General features: G+C 36.0%; 1 protein-coding gene across 1 annotated transcript in view; it reads left to right on the forward strand.

The window, feature by feature from the left end:
* The window catches only part of LOC115215434 (cilia- and flagella-associated protein 65-like), a 1,408,515-nt gene that overhangs the window by 194,372 nt on the left and 1,193,384 nt on the right, over nucleotides 1–20,759 (forward strand). The window contains exon 5 of the mRNA XM_029784597.2: nucleotides 16,838–16,968. Within this exon, the coding sequence (XP_029640457.2) occupies nucleotides 16,838–16,968 (131 nt within the window). The remainder of the gene's footprint in view (nucleotides 1–16,837; nucleotides 16,969–20,759) is intronic.

Here is a 20,759-nt window from a genome sequence, read left to right on the forward strand (position 1 = left end):
AATACCGCTAAGCATTTCACCCGACGTGCTAACGTTTCTGCCAGCTCGCCGCCTTTATACCAGTGCCATACAAGATGCACTCATGCCAGTGCCACATAAATTGCATTATTTATCCCCCCACCTTCTCTTGGGAACGAATACCCTTTCATATACTGGACTACTGTCCAGTATGTCTAATATAATGCCCATACCCATCTACTTTTTCTCACACCAGAATGTATTATTTATTCCTCTTCTCAGTATTTTCGCTACTTGGGAACTGCTAGCATTCATTCTCCTCTGGAATGAATGCCCTTCAATCAACATCATCACCACCATCATTCAACGTCTGTTTTCCATGCTAGCACGAGTTATCCAATACACAACTCTTACCTATCAATTAATAAACATGACTGTATGGTTATAAAGTTTGTTTTGAAACTATGTGTTGTTTTTTGGTTCAATCCCAAGGTATGGTACTTAGGAAGAAGTGTATTGTTTTTTATTATAGTCTTGGACAAAGGTTTTGTATTTGGTTTGCAAAATTCTTGACGTGGTGAATTCGTGTGTTGAAGCAAGTCGTATGTCCTGAGGAGGTTAGCACGTTGAATAAAACTGGATGAAAGAGGTTGAGTAGAAACCTGTTGAATGGCCCCTGCCTGGTCGTGAATGGCCCCTGCCTGCTCAGGAATGGCTTCTGCCTGGTTATGTATGACCCTGTCTGGCTATAAATGGTCCCTGCCTGATCATGAATGGCCCCTGCTTGCTCATGAATGGGCACTGCTTGTTCATGAATGGCCCCTGTTGGCACATGAATGACCTCTGCTTGCTCATGAATGACTGTTGCCTGCTCATGATTGGCCCCAACCTTATCATGAATAACCTCTGCTTGCTCATGATTGGCTCCTGCCTGCTTATGTATGGCCCTTCCCTGATCATGAATGGCCTCTACCTGATTGTGAATGGCTTCTGCTTGATCGTGAGATGGCCTCTGTCTGCTCATGAATGGCAGACGTAATCACTAATAAATCATTGTTATCAGAGAATGTTAGTTGTTAGCTAGGAACACAATGTTTACTACAATGTTACCACACAGCTAAATTGTTGTACATACAAGCATAAACACAAGTTTACTCTTTGATACAGACACACAATACATATGCACACATACATATGTGTACATGTATTCAGATGGACACATACATGCACACACTCATAAACACACACATACACACACTTATATACACTTGCATATATGTGAGCACTCACATCTGCAAGCACACATTCTTACAGATACAAGCACACGTATGCATACTGTACACACACACACATTCATATATATTTCTTTACTACCCACAAGGGGCTAAACATAGAGGGGACAAACAAGGACAGACAAAGGGATTAAGTCGATTACATCAACCCCAGTGCGTAACTGGTACTTTATTTATCGTTCCCGAAAGGATGAAAGGCAAAGTCGACCTCGGCGGAATTTGAACTCAGAACGTAACGACAGACGAAATACCGATAAGCATTTCGCCCGGCACGTTAACGTTTCTGCCAGCTCATATATGCACAACATGTGCACTTGTGAATACACATATGAAAATGCACTCACACTTATGTACACAGCCATGAACACATGCAAACACACAAACATACATGTTCATAAACATACATAGAGATGCACTTATATACACATGGACGTATGCACACACATGTTCAGACTTACACAAACCTGAGTATACACATAAAAACACACACACACTTTGTGTGCAGAAGCATACATTAACACATATGCACACACACACACATGAGCATGCTCACACACACATGTATATATAAATCATACATGCTTTCACATATAAAATGCACACATGTACGCACATGAACACATGTGGGTGTACACACCCACACGCATGCACATACCCATGTACCCATGAAAACACACACATATGCACACTAATATATACTCACACATACCCACACATTTACTCGTACATATGCACACATGCACGCAATCATACACACACACACACACTTTGCCAATATTGCTAACTAAAGACTATTTTACAATACTGAAGTTGACTCCCGGTTCAGTTTCTTAGAATTTATTTCTCAATGTAAAATGCTAAGGTGTTAGAGTCATTGTTGGCAATTCTCTAACGTATCTATCCTTCTTTTATTGGCTATCTTTGAAAAGTTTAAAGATCCGTGATCTTTCAGAACCCATCTTGATTTCCTCATCTCACGAGGAAGTTAAGTTTGTTACCTCATAACTTTCTTCTGTCTGTTAATATTGGCATAATCATTGGATTATAAAGCAAAATGTTTTGTAACATTTATTATGGATCTTTATATTCTGAGATCAAATTCTGGTATGGTTGATTTTTGCCTTGCTTCCTTCTGGGGTCAATAAAATGAAGTAACAGTTAATCATAAATGGTAAAGGTAACTTTCTTGAGTCATGTTGACCCATAAGGGCCAGTTTGTTGGTTTCCATGGCATATAAATTCACCACCTGGATGGGACTCCAGTCACTCACAGGATAACTCATTTATTGCCAGCTTAGTGGACTGGAGCAATGTGAAATGAAGCGTTTTACTCAACACCATTAGTTATGGTAAAGAAAAATCTTGTAGACTGGCGTCCTTGTGGATTATGGATTTTGCAACTTCTTTGAGTGGTTGTACTATTTTTACAAAAATTGATTTAGTCAGAGCATACAATCAAATTCTTGTTGCAGAAAAAGATATACGGAAGACAGCGATTACCACTCCATTTGGTTTATTTGAATTCCTTCGCATGCCTTTCGGATTGAGGAATGCAGCAAAAACTTTCCAAAGATTTATGGACGAAGTAACAAGAAATTTACCTTTCGTATTTGCTTATATAGATGATATTCTCATTGCTAGTCCATCAGAAGAAGCACATGAAGACCATTTAAAACAAATTTTCGAGAGATTGACAAATTATGGCATTGTGATAAATCCATCGAAGTGTGTTTTTGGTGAACCCACTATATCTTTTCTGGGTCATCTTATCAATAAAGATGGAATTCAACCATTACCGGAGAAAATTGAAGCTGTTAAAAAATTTCTTGTACCAAAGACTTTAAGAAAGCTCAAAGAATTTTTAGGGATAGTTAATTTTTACAGAAAATGTATTCCTAAAGTCACTGAAACTCTATATCCCTTAACTGAGCTATTGAAAAATAGAAAGAAGGTAAAATGAATTACAAGCTTTTAAAAAAATTAAAGATAAACTGTGTGAAGCAACACTTTTAAACCATCAGGTTCCTGAAGCAGAATTATCATTGATAGTTGATGCTTCCGATGTTGGAATCGGTGGCATCCTACAGCAATTTCATTGTAATTCCTGGCAACCATTAGCATTCTTTTCAAAAAAATTCAAAGTACTAGAAACTAAATACAGTGTTTTCGGCAGAGAATTGTTGGCAGCTTATTTGTCAATTAAACACTTCGGACATCTTCTTGAAAGTAGGTCATTTACTTTATTTACTGACCATAAACCGTTAACATATGCATTAAAAAGTTCTTCGGAGAAATATTCTCCTAGAGAAATAAGACACCTTGATTTTATTTCACAATTTACTGTGGATATATGTTATGTCAAGGGTGTTGAAAATTCAGCATTAGATGCACTTTTTAGAATGAATGTAGATGCATTAAATTCACTAAACACTATAAATTTAGAAGAAATATCTAAGGATCAAGTTGCGGATAAAGAATTTTCTTTATATAAAAATTCCAATTCAACTTCTTTAAAATTTAAAATGTTGCCGATCCATTCGTGTAATTCACATATTTGGTGTGATATTTCTACAGGTGTTTTGAGACTATTTGTGTCTGAAAAGCATAGAAAAATTGTTTTTTCTAGCTTACATAATTTTTTCAATACATTTGAATTAATAGTTATAACACATCAATATATACAATGCATTTATAAATTACATGTTAAGCATATGAAATTAGCCTTTCCAATATGGCTTTCCAATTATAATGTTCATATACATTTCATTTCTCTGGAAAAAAAAAATTTTTATACCTGCTACACCTTATGTTGCTGGAGTGTATGCTACATTGTGTTCTTTTTTGGGACACCAAGAGGTTGCACCAGGCTCCAGTCTGATCTGGCAGTGTATCTACAGCTGGATGCCCTTCCTAATGCCAACCACTCAAAATAAAATAAGCTTCCATGCAGTTTCTGTCAACTAAATTCACTCACAAAACATTGATTAACCCAGGGCTATAGCAGAAGATACTTGCACAAAGTTCTGAACCCAGAACTATCTGGTCGCAAAGCAAAACTCCCTACCTAAGCCTATGTGTTTTTCACAAGACTCAAGGTACATGAATGTATTGATCCGTAATACTGATTTGATCAACTCTGAAACAGTACTTACTATAAGATCAATATATATAAATTCCAAGCTGTGAATTTTCTGGATATTTTCTCTCAACAAGTAAAGCCACAATTCACAGGCTATATAATACAACATCGATAACTTCGCTTGAAAGTATGTTCCGAGATTTATTTGTCAAAAATTACTCTGCAGTAAATAGTTTTCTGTCTCCAATAATCTCATTGGGAAACAATCCCAAATCCTGAAAAATCTAATAAATATACTCTTCCATTATTAGAAACAATTATATGAATCGGCTTTGTGACAAAAAGCTACACAGGTGGCATTCACACCTCGCCTATTGTATTCGACATTTCAATGGATTTCATTGAAAAATGTTATAATGTTGGAATTATTAATTTGAAAACATTGGTTCCATTGTATTATTGATATGTTCTCAAAGTTATTAATGTTAACAAGTACGTAGAGAGTCTGTCATTGAGAGGTAACGATAGTTTTGTACATATATGAGTGTAAGTGTACATGCACACACAGATAAAATGTATGTACATATGTATACATATGCATATAAATATGTTCACATGTATACACACATGCATATACAAGTATACAGAGATAAGTATGTATGTATATGTGGAGACACACATAAATGTATACATCTGCATTTGTGTACACACATGAAAGTGAGAAAGAATACCTACATCATATAACACTTGTATTGATATACAACTACTGTAATAAACTTCATTTTGTGTGTGTGTGTGTGTGTATATATATATATATATCATCATCATCATCATCATCGTTTAGCGTCCGTTATATATATATACACACATGCACACACACACACATATATATCGAGAGAGAGAGAGAGAGAGAGAGAGAGATATGGTTTACTGGTTAGGTTGTTGAACTCGTGATTGTAAGATTGTGGTTTCAATTCCTGGGAGACACGTGTTCTTGAGCAAAACACTTCATTTCACATTGCTCCAGTCCACTCAGCTGGCAAAAATGAGTAATACTGTGATGGACAGGTGCCCCAATCAGGGTGTGACTGTATATGCCATGGAAACCAGGAAACCAGCCCTATGAGTTTATATAATTTGGGAAGGTCTTTTATCCTATATGCGTGTGTGTATGTGTATATATACATGTGTATATATATATACACGTGTATATATATATACATGTATATATATATATATATATATATATATATATATATATATATAATATATATATATATATAAAAGCCCTCTTTGTACATATATCTATATGCATTATTTTACACTTTACACATAGTTATATCAGCACATATTTTTCGAGTATTTATATTTTTTATACTTTAGATTTTATAATTTTTCTTTAAATATATCTATGCATTACCATTAATCTCAATATCCTGCTTCTGATTCATAGTGTTAAATTAATAGATAGTATATATATCTTTCCAGATATTCCATATGTAAGTGCCTTGAGTAGTCTTTATAGAAACAACCTGATAATTAATTAATTAAGTTCAAAAAAGGCTATTAAAATGATTCTACAAAATATTCCTTTTTAATGTTTATAATTGATACATACACACCTTTTAGCTATTTTGGCTATGATATCATTTTGGAATTCTTAAATTTTATTTTGTACAACATAACAATATTGTTTATAAACGTTTCCCCATCGTGCCCCTAATAAATTTTACCTGTATTAGCATCTTAAGTTTCTTAGTGTCTTGCCCCTTTAACTGGTAATTAACATCGTGATTTGAAGTCTACACCTACCCTGCCTCTTTTTTATTGACAGTTACTTCTATCAGTTTGACTCTTTTATTTCCTTTCTCTTAGGGAAAAGGGATACCTATATTATTTATAACCATAATTAGCCATGAGATGTCAACTCACTCTTGTTCTTTATTCAAAATAGATACAGTCTTCTAGTCTCACATTTAATATATAATAAAGAGATAATTAAATTAGAAACGAATTACAACCCTATGACTCCACTATGCTCCAAGTGATTTTAAGAAATTGTCGTATATTCTTAGCGACTTTGCTACAATAGCAACAACATGAATTCCTTCCATCTTCCTACTCTGTTACAATATGTAAGCAAAATTATATTAATGTATCCTACTTGTTAAAAAATTTCCAACCATATTGCTATGCCTATGCTTATGCAACACTTGTTTTGGTTCAGTCCCACTGTGAAGGCACTTGGCTTAGTGGTTTGAGTGTCAGGTTCACAATCATGAGGTAGTGAGTTCGATACCCAGACAGGGCAGTGCGTTGTGTTCTGGAGCAAGACACTTTATTTCACATTCCTCCAGTTCACTCAGCTGTAGAAATGAGTTGTGATGTCACTGGTACCAAGGTGTATTGGCCCCTTTGCCTTTCCCTTATATAACATCGGTGGTGTGGAGAGGGGAGACTGGTATGCATGGTTGACTGCTGGTCTTCCAGAAACAACCTTGTCCAGACTTGTGCAATACCACAGTCATTCATGACTAAAGGGGTTCTTTACCCACTGTGTAGCATCTTGGGCATGTTTCTTCTACTGTAGCTCTGGGCTGACCAAATCCTTGTGAATGGATATGGTAGAAAGAAACTGAAAGAAGCCCATCACACACACACACACACATAAAAAATAAATGCGCCCTTTTAAAGCCTAGCCAGGCTCATGGGCCCAGTTTCCCGGTTTCTATGGCATATGTCTTCCCCAGCTGGATGGGACGCCAGTCCATCACAGCGTTACTCATTTTTGCCAGCTGAGTGGACTGGAGCAACATGAAATGAAGTGTTTTGCTCAAGAACACAACACATTGCCCGGTCCAGGAATTGAAACCATAATCTTATGATCGTGATGCTGACACCCTAACCACTAAGCCACGCGTCCCCACTTCGGCTGACTATGCTAACTATTAAAGGCGATGAGCTGGCAGAACCGTTAGCATATATATATATATATAATATATATATATATATATATATATATATATATATATATAATATATATATATATATATATATATATATATATATATATATATATATATGTATATATATATATATATATATATATATATATATATATATATACTCTTTTACTCTTTTACTTGTTTCAATCATTTGACTGCAGCCATGCTGGAGCACCGCCTTTAGTCGAGCAACTCGACCCCGGGACTTATTCTTTTGTAAGCCCAGTACTTATTCTATCGGTCTCTTTTGCCGAACCGCTATATATATATATATATATATCATTTTAAAGTTATTTCTACAAATATTCTATAGAATTTAGAGCCAGCACAGAAAGTTATGATGTTTTGTACACAAATACATCTTTCTAAACTATGTAATTGAAGATGGAAGAATAGGTAATTGGTGCATATTCATATTTCAGGAGTTATTGCTTCTTCTTCAGCACCACGTCCAATCCATTAACCATCCACAAATACATTGCATCTATGTGTGCATGTATGTATGCATGCACCTCTGTATTTATGTCTATATGTATATATATATGGGTGCAGGAGTGGCTGTGTGGTAAGTAGCTTGCTTACCAACCACATGGTTCCGGGTTCATTCCCACTGCGTGGCACCTTGGGCAAGTGTCTTCTGTTGCCTCGGGCTGACCAAAGCCTTGTGAATGGATTTAGTAGTTGGAAACTGAAAGAAGCCTGTCGTATATATGTATATATATGTATGTGTGTGTATATGTTTGTGTGTTTGTGTTTGTCCCCTCAACATTGCTTGACAACTGATGCTGGTCTGTTTACATCCCCATAACTTAGCGGTTCCACAAAAGAGACAGATAGAATAAGTACTAGGCTTCCAAAGAATAAGTCCTGGTGTCGATTTGCTCAACTAAAGGTGGTGCTCCAGTACGGCCGCAATCAAATGACTGAAACAAGTAATGGAGAAAAGAGTATATATGTATATGTGTATGTTCACTTCCGTGTTTTTATTATCTGAATTCTTTCTTTGAAGAAGGAGTTGGTTTCTAGCAAAGATACAAGGCTCCATCTTTAGAATGTAGATAACAAAAACAATGTCACATTTTAAACTTGAGAAAAGTCTTGCATAGTTTTACCATTCCACTTTCATATTGTATTTGTAATGTGTGAGTTCATTTATTTTTTTTTTTCATCTCTGGAAACTCTAGCTTATCCGGATTGCGATTGTGATTAAGGAATATATTCGTGAAGCCAAGTGCACCAATTATTATTGGTATAAATGTAAATTTATAATCAGGATGTAGAAACTGGTGGTTTTGAAGGTGTTTGTCTATAGTTGACCTCTTCTCCTTTGATTTTCAAAGAGATATTCACATCAGCAAGACAGTTGACCTCTATGATGATACATGTTTTTTCTTGTCCATCTCAAACAGCAATATCTGGTCTGTTGTGCTTACACTTGACAGATGTTTTGATGGGGATGTCCCACCAGAATTCTTTGTGTTGACATTTGTTCGTGCATTCAATAATAGGGGTATGTTAAGCTTGCTTGTATGAAACTTAAATGGGGATGAACAGCAACAATTGCAGCAGCAACAGGGACAGCAACTACACCAACAGCAGCAGCAATTACACCAACAACTAGCAACAACAACCAACAACAACAACAACAGCAGCAGCAGCAACATCAGCAACAACAACAGAATAACTGCAGACAGATTTGAACTCAGTACATTTGAGTTGGTAGTTTGATGCCTTATTCACATGGTCACCTCTTTTCTACGAGTGAAAATGGTAAAGAGAGAGAAACAAATGCAAAATAAAAAAATTAGAACAGCAACAACAAAAGACATGAAAACCATTATTCACTATAGTTACACATAGGATTTCATAGGAAACTTTACTGAGGACACTAAAAGCTTTTAAGTGATTTCACAAGTGAACAACAGAACCAAAACAAGAGAAAGAGTGGAGAAAAACAAAAAAACAAAAAAACAAAAAAACAAAACAAACAGAAATAACAGATAAAAAAAAAGAAATTCAAATTTTAACTACTTTAAATATTGACTTACAAAGTAACACAGTTTATATGATAGAAGGTCAGTTTACAGTGTCATTAACAGTCTTTGGACAGATAATTGGCATTATTTAATAGCAGCAGTAGAATAATCTAAGGAGTGGGGGTAAAAAAAAAAATAAAAAGTTATCCATACTCCTACTTCGTTGGACTTGCAAGAGTAGGTTTCCTATGATGGTTTTGCCATGAAATCTGAGGAATTAGATTTCAAAGCAAAATCTTAACAATTTGTGAGAGAGAACAAGAGAAAGGGACAGAGAAAGGGAGGTGGGAGAAAGGGAACAAGAGAGAGAGAGAGAGAGAGAGAGAGAGAGAGAGAGAGAGGATGCTTGAATGTGTGAAAAAAAAAAGACTCATACAAGAGTGAATTCAAGTTAACTACATTAGTGACACAGATGGCTAAATATCTGGCTGTACATTTCCTGTACACTATGCTTCTGCCGAGTTTTTGTGTCTTTGAAGCAAAGTTTCCTTCAACTAATTGATGACAGGTATTTCATGTCTAAAAGTCTTAGAAAGGATTTATTAGTTTAAATGTAAATTTTAGAAAATAAAAATATATAACCTTAATTGGAAGAAAAAGGGTAACATATGCAACCCTTTGCAGCACTTCTGAAATAAGTGAGAGGCAAAGAAGAGTTTATCCTAAAAAGAAAAACTGAACACTAATTCTTCCATAAGAGTGGTCTCCACTAAAAGCACTTAAGGGCCATGTGGTGATGTTAATGGTGTTAAATGGAGGGACAGATTAGTATTCATTACACTAGTGGAGGCACATGGCCTAGTGGTTAGAGCAGCAGACTCGCAGTCGGGGGATCACGGGTTCGAATCTCAGACCGGGCAATGTGTGTGTGTTTATGAGCGAAGCACCTAAGCTCCACGTGGCTCCGGCAGAAGGTAATGGCGAACTTCTCCTGACTCTTTCGCCACAACTTTCTCTCACTCTTTCCTCCTGCATCTTGCAGCTCACCTACGACGGACCGGCGTCCCATCCAGGTGGGGAACCTATATGCCAAGGAAACCAGGAAACCGGCCCTTATGAGCCAGGCATGGCTCGAGAAAGAACAAACAACAACAAACATGCATTACACTGTGTAATTACTTTAGTGTTCATTACACTGTGTAACATGATTTTTCTCCTCAAGTAGCTGCAGTTATTTTCTATTTGCTTACCCTTAGAATGTATGAACAACAGCTAGTTTCCTTCAAACTTTGCTTTTGTTACATTTATTAAAACTTCCCAAAGAATCCCCCTCAACACACAGTTATGATGCCCCCCCCCCACTACTCTTACTTATGATCAGAGATACACATATTGTCAGCCACTAAGGGACATACTCAAGTGGTTATGGTTATGCAACTGACAAGCAAATCTGTGGTATTGAGCAGAATATTTGCTATAACGATATTTCTGCTTCAGCAACTCAGCACCGAATCAGTCTGAAATGTAATGGAAAGTAGGTCAGTTTGAAAACATTGGTGTCTGGGTCACAAAAGCAAAGTTTGAGGGGACTAGTAGTTAGTTATTTCCTTTTGATTTCTTGTTAGAAGCAAATTGGAAATAACACTTAATGACCAAAGACAAAAAAAAAAAAGAAGTTGAACCACATGGTTCCAGGTTCAGTCCCACTGCATGGCACCTTGGGCAAGTGTCTTTTACTATAGCCTTGGGCCAACCAAAGCCTTGTGAGTGGATTTTGTAGACGGAAACTGAAAGAAGCCCATCATATATATGTATATATATGCGTGTGTGTGTTTGTGTGTCTGTGTTTGTCCCCCTAGCATTGCTTGACAACCGATGCTGGTGTGTTGATGTCCCTGTTACTTAGCGGCTTGGCAAAAGAGACCGATAGAATAAGTACTGGGCTTACAAAAGAATAAGTCCCGGGGTCGAGTTGCTCGATTAAAGGCGGTGCTCCAGCATGGCCGCGGCCAAAAGACTGAAACAAGTAAAAGAGAGAGTTATTTATTCATTTTGCCTTGAATTAATAATGCATTATCTTATAGCTTTGAGATTTCAATCTCCTCCTCCTCATCCTCCTCCGTCACATAGCCATGCCAAAAAAATAGTTAACTTTTTAAAAAAGTCTTTCTTTAAATATTGTGACTGTGGCTGTGTGGTAAGTAGCGTGCTTACCAACCACATGGTTCCGGGTTCAGTCCCACTGCGTGACACCTTGGGCAAGTGTCTTCTACTATAGCCTCGGGCTGATTAAAGCCTTGTGAGTGGATTTGGTAGATGGAAACTGAAAGAAGCCCGTTGTATATATGTATATATATATATGTATATATGTATGTGTGTGTATATGTTTGTCTGTTTGTGTTTGTACCCCCCCCCCCAACATCGCCTGACAACCGATGCTGGTGTGTTTACATCCCTGTAACTTAGTGGTTCGGCAAAAGAAACCGATAGAATAAGTACTAAGCTTACAAAGAATAAGTGCTGGGGTCGATTTGCTCAACTAAAGGCGGTGCTCCAGCATGGCCACAGTCGAATGACTGAAACAAGTAAAAATAAAAATAAAAGAGATGTGATTTCGAGGAAGGTTTGACTACTATTTCTAGCAAACTGGGCGATTGCAGAAAATGCTTTCGGCTGGCTCATGAAATGTTTCTATCAACAACACAGCCACAGCATGCATTATAGCATGCATTATAGCATGCATTATAGCATGCATTATAGCATGTGTTACAAGCCTCTCAAATTACTTTTAAACATTATATTTCATTTTATTTTGCTATAAAGATTTACAGCTTTCTTGTAAATCTTCAGTAATCATTTTAATCTGAAATGTGTGCAGCTATGTGCATATGTGCATGCATGCATGTGTGTGTGTGTGAGTGTGTGTGTGTGTGTGTTTGTGCAGTTGTGTGCGTGTATGTGTGTATGTGTGTTTCCAAAGAGATAATTGTTACATTTTGGTGGAGTTATGATATATAGATTGTTTAATAAACACATGCGTTTGTGTTTGTTGAAACTGTTATTGCAGTATCAAAGTCCTCTGCTATTGCATAATTTTAACATGATCTGATCACTGGCATTCTAATTTACATGATGATGAAAGAGCCTTTGACGTAAAAGATAACAATAATAATAATAATAATATTAATAATAATAATAATAATAATAATAATAATAATAATAATAATAATTGTAGTAGTAATAATAATAATAATGGTAATAATAATAATAATAATAGTAATAAAAATAATAATAGTAATAATAATAATAATAATAATAATAATATAATAATATGAATAATAATAGTAATAATAATAATAGTAATATAATAATAATGGTAATAATAATAATAATAATAGTAATAAAAATAATAATAGTAATAATAATAATAATAATAATAATATGAATAATAATAGTAATAATAATAATAGTAATAATAATAATAATAATAATAGTAATAATAGTAATAATAATAATATAATAATAATAAAAATAATAATAATAATGGTAATAATAATAATTAGAATAATAATAATAATAATAATAATAATAATGACGATGCTGCTGCTGCTGCTGATGATGATGATAATAACAAAGATATTAATAGCAATAATAATAAGGAAATAATATGAGTAAATAACAATAGTGTGCATGTGTTTGTGAGTGAGTGTGTGTGCATGTGCGTGCGTGCGTGTGTGTGTGTGTGTGTGTAACTGAGAGAGAGAGATAGTTAGAGGAAAGAGTAAAGAGAAAGAAAGGGAGAGAGAGAAAGTTGGAGGAAGGCTGAGATAAATAGCCCGAATGTTTGTACACGTACATATTGTTGTGTATATCACATATATAATGAATGTGTTTGCATGACATGAGCAAATATTCTGTGTTATATATAAACAGCTAATATATTTGCACATCATCAACATTACTACCACCACCACCACCATCATCAGCATCATTATCATCATCTTCATTTTCATTAATGTTGTTGTCAGCATCATTGCCATCACCCCACCTCTGTTACTACCATCACCAAACTATTCAACACGTTTCAGGGCCCCAGATTATTCCTACTTATACACTGCATTCAACAAGTATTCTCTTATTCTTTTCACTTGTGTCAGCTGTTTGAATGCGGCCATGCTGGAGCACCACCCTTGAAGGGTTTTCAGTTGAACAAATCAACCCCAGCACTTATTTTTTTCTTTTAAGCCAAGTACTTATCCTATTGGTCTCTTTTGCCAAACCACTGGTGTGTTTATGTTATGGGGACTTAAACACACCAACGTCAGTTGTCAAGTGGTAATGGTGGGCAACAAACACAAAGAAATATGCACATAGGTACTTATATATAAACACTTCCAGAAACTCTTATCAACGTGCAATGTAACCACCCCAGTGGCAATGTTTTGGTACCAAAGGACGTAGCTCTTAACTCAATCCCCTACTTGTTTCATTTCCTCTTTTTCACAGCAGCTGCAAGCCAGGTGTATCTGTTCACCTCTAACAATAAAGAAGAGATGCCATATTTCATTCCATATCGGCCACCTCTGATGAGTGCAGGGTTACATAATCAGATTGTTACCTAACACTCCATTGAATCCCTAGCACAAAACTGATTGGAAATATCAACCGTAAAGGTTATATAATACTGTACACTTCGAATAATATACCCACTCTGCTGACAGATATAGAAGTGCATTTTTACCTGACTTATGGACTCTTAGCTGACTTACACACACACACACACACACACATACTTACATATGAAGCAAAAGCAACTCTTGTGTAATAAATATTTAATACATATATTATATATTAATGTATGTTTTGTGTTGTGTACTTTCTGGTGGCTTCCTATCTTCAGTCGAGTTCCAGATTGTCATTGCAGTTTTGGACAGTTACACTTGAGACTCCTCCACTCTGGGCGGCCCCAAGAAAATCTAAGCTAAGAGCACTAGACTCCTTTGAAGGAAGCAAGGGAATGTATATGAAAACAAGGACAAAAAAAGGGAGAAATGGTACACAAATACAAATACAAACAACAGGACATTAACAACAGGTGTCTTTTAACTAAGGATCAATTAAATTAAGCTGGCACATGTGGAAGTGAAGCCTTATGGCAAGAACATAAGAGATAAAAGTCATGCTATATATATATATATATATGTATATACTTTTTCTATTTTCTATTTTCTCCCCCTGTTTATTTGTGTTCTTTTCTGTTAAAGAACATAGGCTCACAACGTAAAAGACTTTTTCACTTCCCGAATGTTAAACTAATACATCTGTTTGTTGTTTACACACTCGTCTTCGTCTTTTGTTTTTTGTAAATTCTCACTATATATATATATATATATACACACTTTTAATTTTGTTGATGATGCCTTAGTTCAGTAGTATTATTTTCTAGAATTCTCCTGGGGATTTTATGACCATCTTCATCAGTTAACATTTAGGACTTTTATTTATTTATTTATTTATTTATTTTTGCCCTTTGTTCTTGTTTTGAGAAGAAACCTAACATCCAGCAACTTTTTACTGATGAATTTTTAGACACTATCTTCTAAATCAGGCAGAGTATGTAGGAGGTGCAAATTTTGATTTTGTAGCCCCCACCAAAAATTTTAGGGGTGCGAGTGCACCACCTACATCCCTGTTTCTCAGGCCTTTGCAAGTATGTGTATTAGTTTGGCACTCAGGAAGAATTGAAAAGTCTTTGATGTTTTATGCCTATGCTCTTTCACAGAAAGGGTTGAGAATAAAAAGATGGAGAGAGGTTGGAAAAAAACAGAAAGAAAAATGTCTCTGTAATAATTGTTCAATATTACATACACTCACATGATTACCCCAGTTTGATCCTGCCTGACTGAACTTCCTCCCCCCTTGAACTCTCATCTCTCCAAACTTCTTCATGAACTTTTGGTACCTCTTCTCCTCCACCTAACCATCACCCCACCTGGATTACCATTGAATCTTTGTACTCTTTTGGACTCTACCACCATGGATCTTTACTGGCTACTTTCATAGATATACATACACACACACATGCACACATACACACACACACACACACACCACACCACACACATATCGTGGGTTGATGCCAGTGCTGCCTGACTGGCTCCCATTCTGGTGGCATGTAAAAAGCATCCACTACACTCTCAGAGTGGTTGGCATTAGGAAGGGCATATAACAGTAGAAACCTTGCCTAATCAGATTGGAGTCTGGTGCAGCCTCCTGGCTTGCCAGTCCTCAGCCAAACCATCCAGCCCATGCCAGCATGGAAAGCAGACATTAAATGATGAGGATGATGATGTTGATGATGATGTATATACAGGGTTATTCAAAAAGAAAGAGCAGATTTCAAATTTATTTTTAAAACAAACAGTAAGAGACACAAACGCATTCTGCATGTTTCTTGATAGGGGAAGGTTTAAAGTTCACAGCTGAACATGATCAATTATAAATAATGTTTTAATTTTGTTTTAATACTTCATTTTACTCTTTTACTCTTTTACTTGTTTCAGTCATTTGACTGTGGCCATGCCGGAGCACTGTCTTTAGTTGAATCAAATCGGCCCCAGGACTTATTCTTTGTAAGCCTAGTACTTATTCTATTGGTCTCTTTTGCCGAACCACTAAGTTATGGGGACCTAAACACACCAACATCGGTTGTCAAGCAATGTTGGGGGGACAAACACAGATACATAAACATACACACACACATACATATGTATATATATACATATATACAATGGGCTTCTTTCAGTTTCTGTCTACCAAATCCACTCACAAGGCTTTGGTCAGCCCGAGGCTATAGTAGAAGACACTTGCCACACAGTGGGACTGAACCCGGAACCATGTGGTTTGTAAGCAAGCTACTTACCACACAGCCACTCATGCACCATTTTGTACATTTTATTTAAAGTTGTATAATTTTCATTTGTGTAATTCCTTAGAAAATGGTGATGCCACAAGAAAAGTCTTTTTGTGTGCTGCAGTTTGAGAAATATGAACCGATTGTGCAAGGGTAACATCAATTTCACTGCCAATTCAATAAAAATCCTCCTTGTCACGAGCAAATTTACGAATGGCATAAATATTTCACGGAAAAAGGTTGCAATGTTTCGATATTTGTCGAGCAACACATGGTGCTCATGTTGAGTGCATACTATCTTAAAATAAACTTTAAACCTTCCCCTATCAAGAAATATGTAGAATGTGTTTGTGTCTCTGACCGTTTGTTTCAAAAATAAATTTAAAATCTGCTCTTTCTCTTTGAATAACCCTACGTCTTTTTGATGTCCTGTACCCATATATGCATGTATCTATACATATATATGTAGGTATGTACATATGTATATATGCATATATTTATATATTACTTATATTATTATATATATAATATATATAATATATATATATTTTGAAGTAAGCAATTTGCTACTCTATGATATATTTTGCAAAATATTCCTTTTTATATATTTTCAGGAAGGAACATTTTTTGTTGAATTAATGGGATTACTTCCAAAACAAGAAATAAAACTAACAAAATCTGTCATAATTCCAGTGTGTAGTGTTTTTAGCCAAACTACGTCTCAAGTGAAGGTAAAGAATGTTGGGTATGTAACAATTTTAGTTATTTTTTTTAAATCTTAAAAATCAATTCTAAAATAAAAGAAAAAAGAAAAATTATGAAAAATAATAATGGAAGTACAAAACTTTAGTGATGTTCTTGCTTGGCAAGATTATAGGTTGAAACTGGAAAAACTACACAGCAGAAAATTAGTATCAACTATTTAAAGCATGTGCACAGTCACACACACATGTACAGACACACACGCATATACACACACACGCATATACACACACACACACAAAACAGAAACAAAAAACCAAAACAGTTACATTCATTTTGTGCTTGCTATTAATTGGCATCATGTCTTCAGTTCTTTTTCTGTTTCTTTATCTCCCAAAAAGACTTATAAGGTGCATTCCAGAAGTTTTGAGATTTTTTTAGGAGAGACATTTATTAATATCAAAGAAATACAAAACTCTAATCTTCATCAAAATAGGACTCTCTGACTTCAATGATCTTGTTATGGTGCTCCAACCACTTCATGAAGACCCTATAGGATTTTTCCAAAGTAAAGGTGTCTAGGACTCTTGTCACAGCCGCCACCGTCTTCAAAATGTTTACCCCTGAAATTCTCCTTCAGCTTAGGGAACAACCAAAAGTCACAGGGAGAAAAGGGTGGACACTGTAGGAGAGAGAGAGAGAGAGAGAGAGAGTTTTAATGTTCATCTCTTATTGGGTACCAGAATGGAATAGAGACAAGCAGTATTTAGCAGGCTGTTACAAGCAGTATTTAGTAGGGTGTGTTCAAAGTGCTGTTACAGCAATCTCCTTCAATCTGGAATAACAAAAGTTGGCAGGTCATGCATAAAAAAGATATACTAAAATTATAATAATCTAGGCTGGTTGTACCTACCTCTCCTCAATTAGTCTCAGGACTTCTGGAATGACCCCCTTTTACCTCATAGCTCTGATCTTATTAGTGTTATCTCCCTTAGTTGTTATATACTAGAATGTTGCTTGGTAAATGATAACGTCAGGAAAATGCTTTTGCCACATCACTTTTGATTGAATCATGTAATGTTACATTTTAATTAATTAACAGTTAAACCATACCATTGTCCTGTTATGTCTGGGCAGAGTCATTCTCTTTTAGTGCCTTATAATTTAACACACTCACCAGTAAAATTTCCACTTATTTCTTTTTATCTTTCTAAGGCACTAAAAGAGAATGACTCTTCCCGGACGCAACAGAATATGCTTCAACACACCAACTCACATAAAGAATCATGCAAACCAAATCCCAAAACGAAATACTATTGTCATTGATATGTAAATATTGTCACTGATAACATGTATTTCATTAAAGTGGCAAGCCGGTGGAATTGTTACTGTGCCAAACAAAATGCTTAGTGATATTTATTCTGGATTGCATTCTAAGTTCCAATGCTGCCAAGGTCAACTTTGCCATCCATCCTTTTGAGGTCAATAAAACAAAGATAATTTGAGCAATGGGATTGATGTAATTGACCATTCCTCTCTCTCGAAACGACCGATAACACACACACATATATATATATATAATATATGTGTGTGTGTGTGTTGCAAATATACAAATTAGGAATTTGTTTTATGTTTATGAATTTGTTTTGCAAGATTCCTGATGTGAAATGGTGTGTTCAAACAGATATTGTTATATTTTGGGATGGTCATATTTTTTCTTGCTAAATAAATAAATATGTTCTGAGTTCAAATTCCACCAACATTGACATTGCCTTTCATTCTTTCGGGGTTGATAAATTAAGTACTAGTGAAACACTGGTGGTTGATGTAATCAACTTAATCCTCACCCCCAAGCTGCCCTTGTGGCAAAAATTTGAAATCATTATTGTTCTTATTTTATCTTATGTCGATTGTCTGGAAATCGTTCGTCACACATCTGTGACCTCTTCAGAAACTCTTCCATCCACATGTTTCCTCCTGTTCTGTTTAGTTCATTCTGTCTCTTTATGATGTGTGTGTTTTTACCTGCGCATGTGTTTGTGTATGTGTGTGTGTGTGTGTGTGTGTGTGTGCATGTGTGTGTGTGTATGTGCATGTGTGTGTGTACATGTACGTAAGTCTATGTGTTTTGTGTGTATATAGGTTTGCTTACTATATTTGTTTTACTATTACCTCAATTAAATAAATATTTTTATTTTGATAATTAGTGTACCAGTCTTTAATATCTTTTCACCGTTATATTTGAAAAAAAAGAAAAATTACATTTATTATACCTATGTACCAACTCCTGATATTTTGTAGTGTGATAAAATATATCATCCCAACATTGCATATCCCATGATAGGCAACATTCTAGTTACTTGATAGTACTATATACTGCACAGGCACTGGCACGTCATTGGTTATAATGACTAGGGTTCCAGCTGATCCGATCAATGAAACAGCATGCTTGTGAAATTAACGTGCAAGTGGTTGAGCACTCCACAGACATGTATGCCTTTAACATAGCTCTCATGGAGATTGAGGGTGCCACAGGATGTTTCAAGGCTGGTTCTTTGAAATACAAGCACTACAAATTTTTGTCAGCTGAGTGGACTGGAGCAACATGAAATAAAGTATCTTGCTCAAAAGCACAACACACTGCTAGGTATTGAACTCACAGTCTTGAGCCAACAACCCTAACCACTTAGCCACATGCCTTCACATAGTACTATATACTCTTTTCTACTCTAGGCACAAGGCCCAAACTTTTTGGTGAGGGGGGGTGCAGTCGATTAGATTGACTCCAGTATGCAACTGGTACTTAATTTATCGACCCCGAATGAATGAAAGGCAAAGTCCACCTCGGTGTCAATACTATATACTACAAAGGTGAGCTGGCAGAAACGTTAGCACGCCAGGCAAAATGCTTAGTGGTATTTCATCTGCCGCTACGTTGTGAGTTCAAATTCCACCGAGGTCGACTTTGCCTTTCATCCTTTTGGGGTCGATTAAATAAGTACCAGTTACGCACTGGGGTCGATGTAGTCGACTTAAACCCTTTGTCTGTCCTTGTTTGTCCCCTATATGTTTAGCTCCCTGTGGGTAATAAAGAATTAAATACTACATACTACACAGTGTGTAATGCAATTGCTGATATAGATTGGCATGGTTGTATGTTAAGAAGTTTCCTTCTCAAATTCATGGCTTCTGATTCAGTCCTATTGCTTGACATTTTGGGCACTGAATCCCCCATAGCATGTGTTGTCATCATCATCATCATCATCATCATCGTTTAACGTCCGTTTTCCGCGCTAGCACGGGTTGGACGGTTCGACCGGTGTCTGGGGAGCCAGGGGTTGCTCCAGGCTCCAGTCTGATCTGGCAGTGTTTCTACAGCTGGATGCCCTTCCTAACGCCAGCCACTCTGCGAGTGTAGTGGGTGCTTTTTACGTGCCACCTGCACAGTGTTGTATACTGTTTTATTTTTTTTATTGGTTTCAATCATTGCCCTGCAGCCAAGCTTTGCTAGTGTACATGTTTCAATGGTTTTAGCCAATTATATTGACCCTAGTGCTTGATCTGGTACACATTCGATTAATAAGTTTTGAGTGACTGGATTTACTTTGAGTTATGCATCTTGTAGTGAGCTGTCAACCCTTTATCAGAAAATAACTCAAGGAATTTACATGAATTTACAACGGTATATACAAACAGACATCAACATAGGCACACATCAGATCATCATCGTCATCATTCTTATTATCATCATCATCATCACCCTCGTCATCATCATCATTGTCATTGTCATCATCATCATCATTATCATCATTATCCTCATCATTATTGTTTTCA

This window comes from Octopus sinensis, linkage group LG9 (genome assembly GCF_006345805.1).
Source record: "Octopus sinensis linkage group LG9, ASM634580v1, whole genome shotgun sequence".
NCBI classification, from domain to species: domain Eukaryota; kingdom Metazoa; phylum Mollusca; class Cephalopoda; order Octopoda; family Octopodidae; genus Octopus; species Octopus sinensis.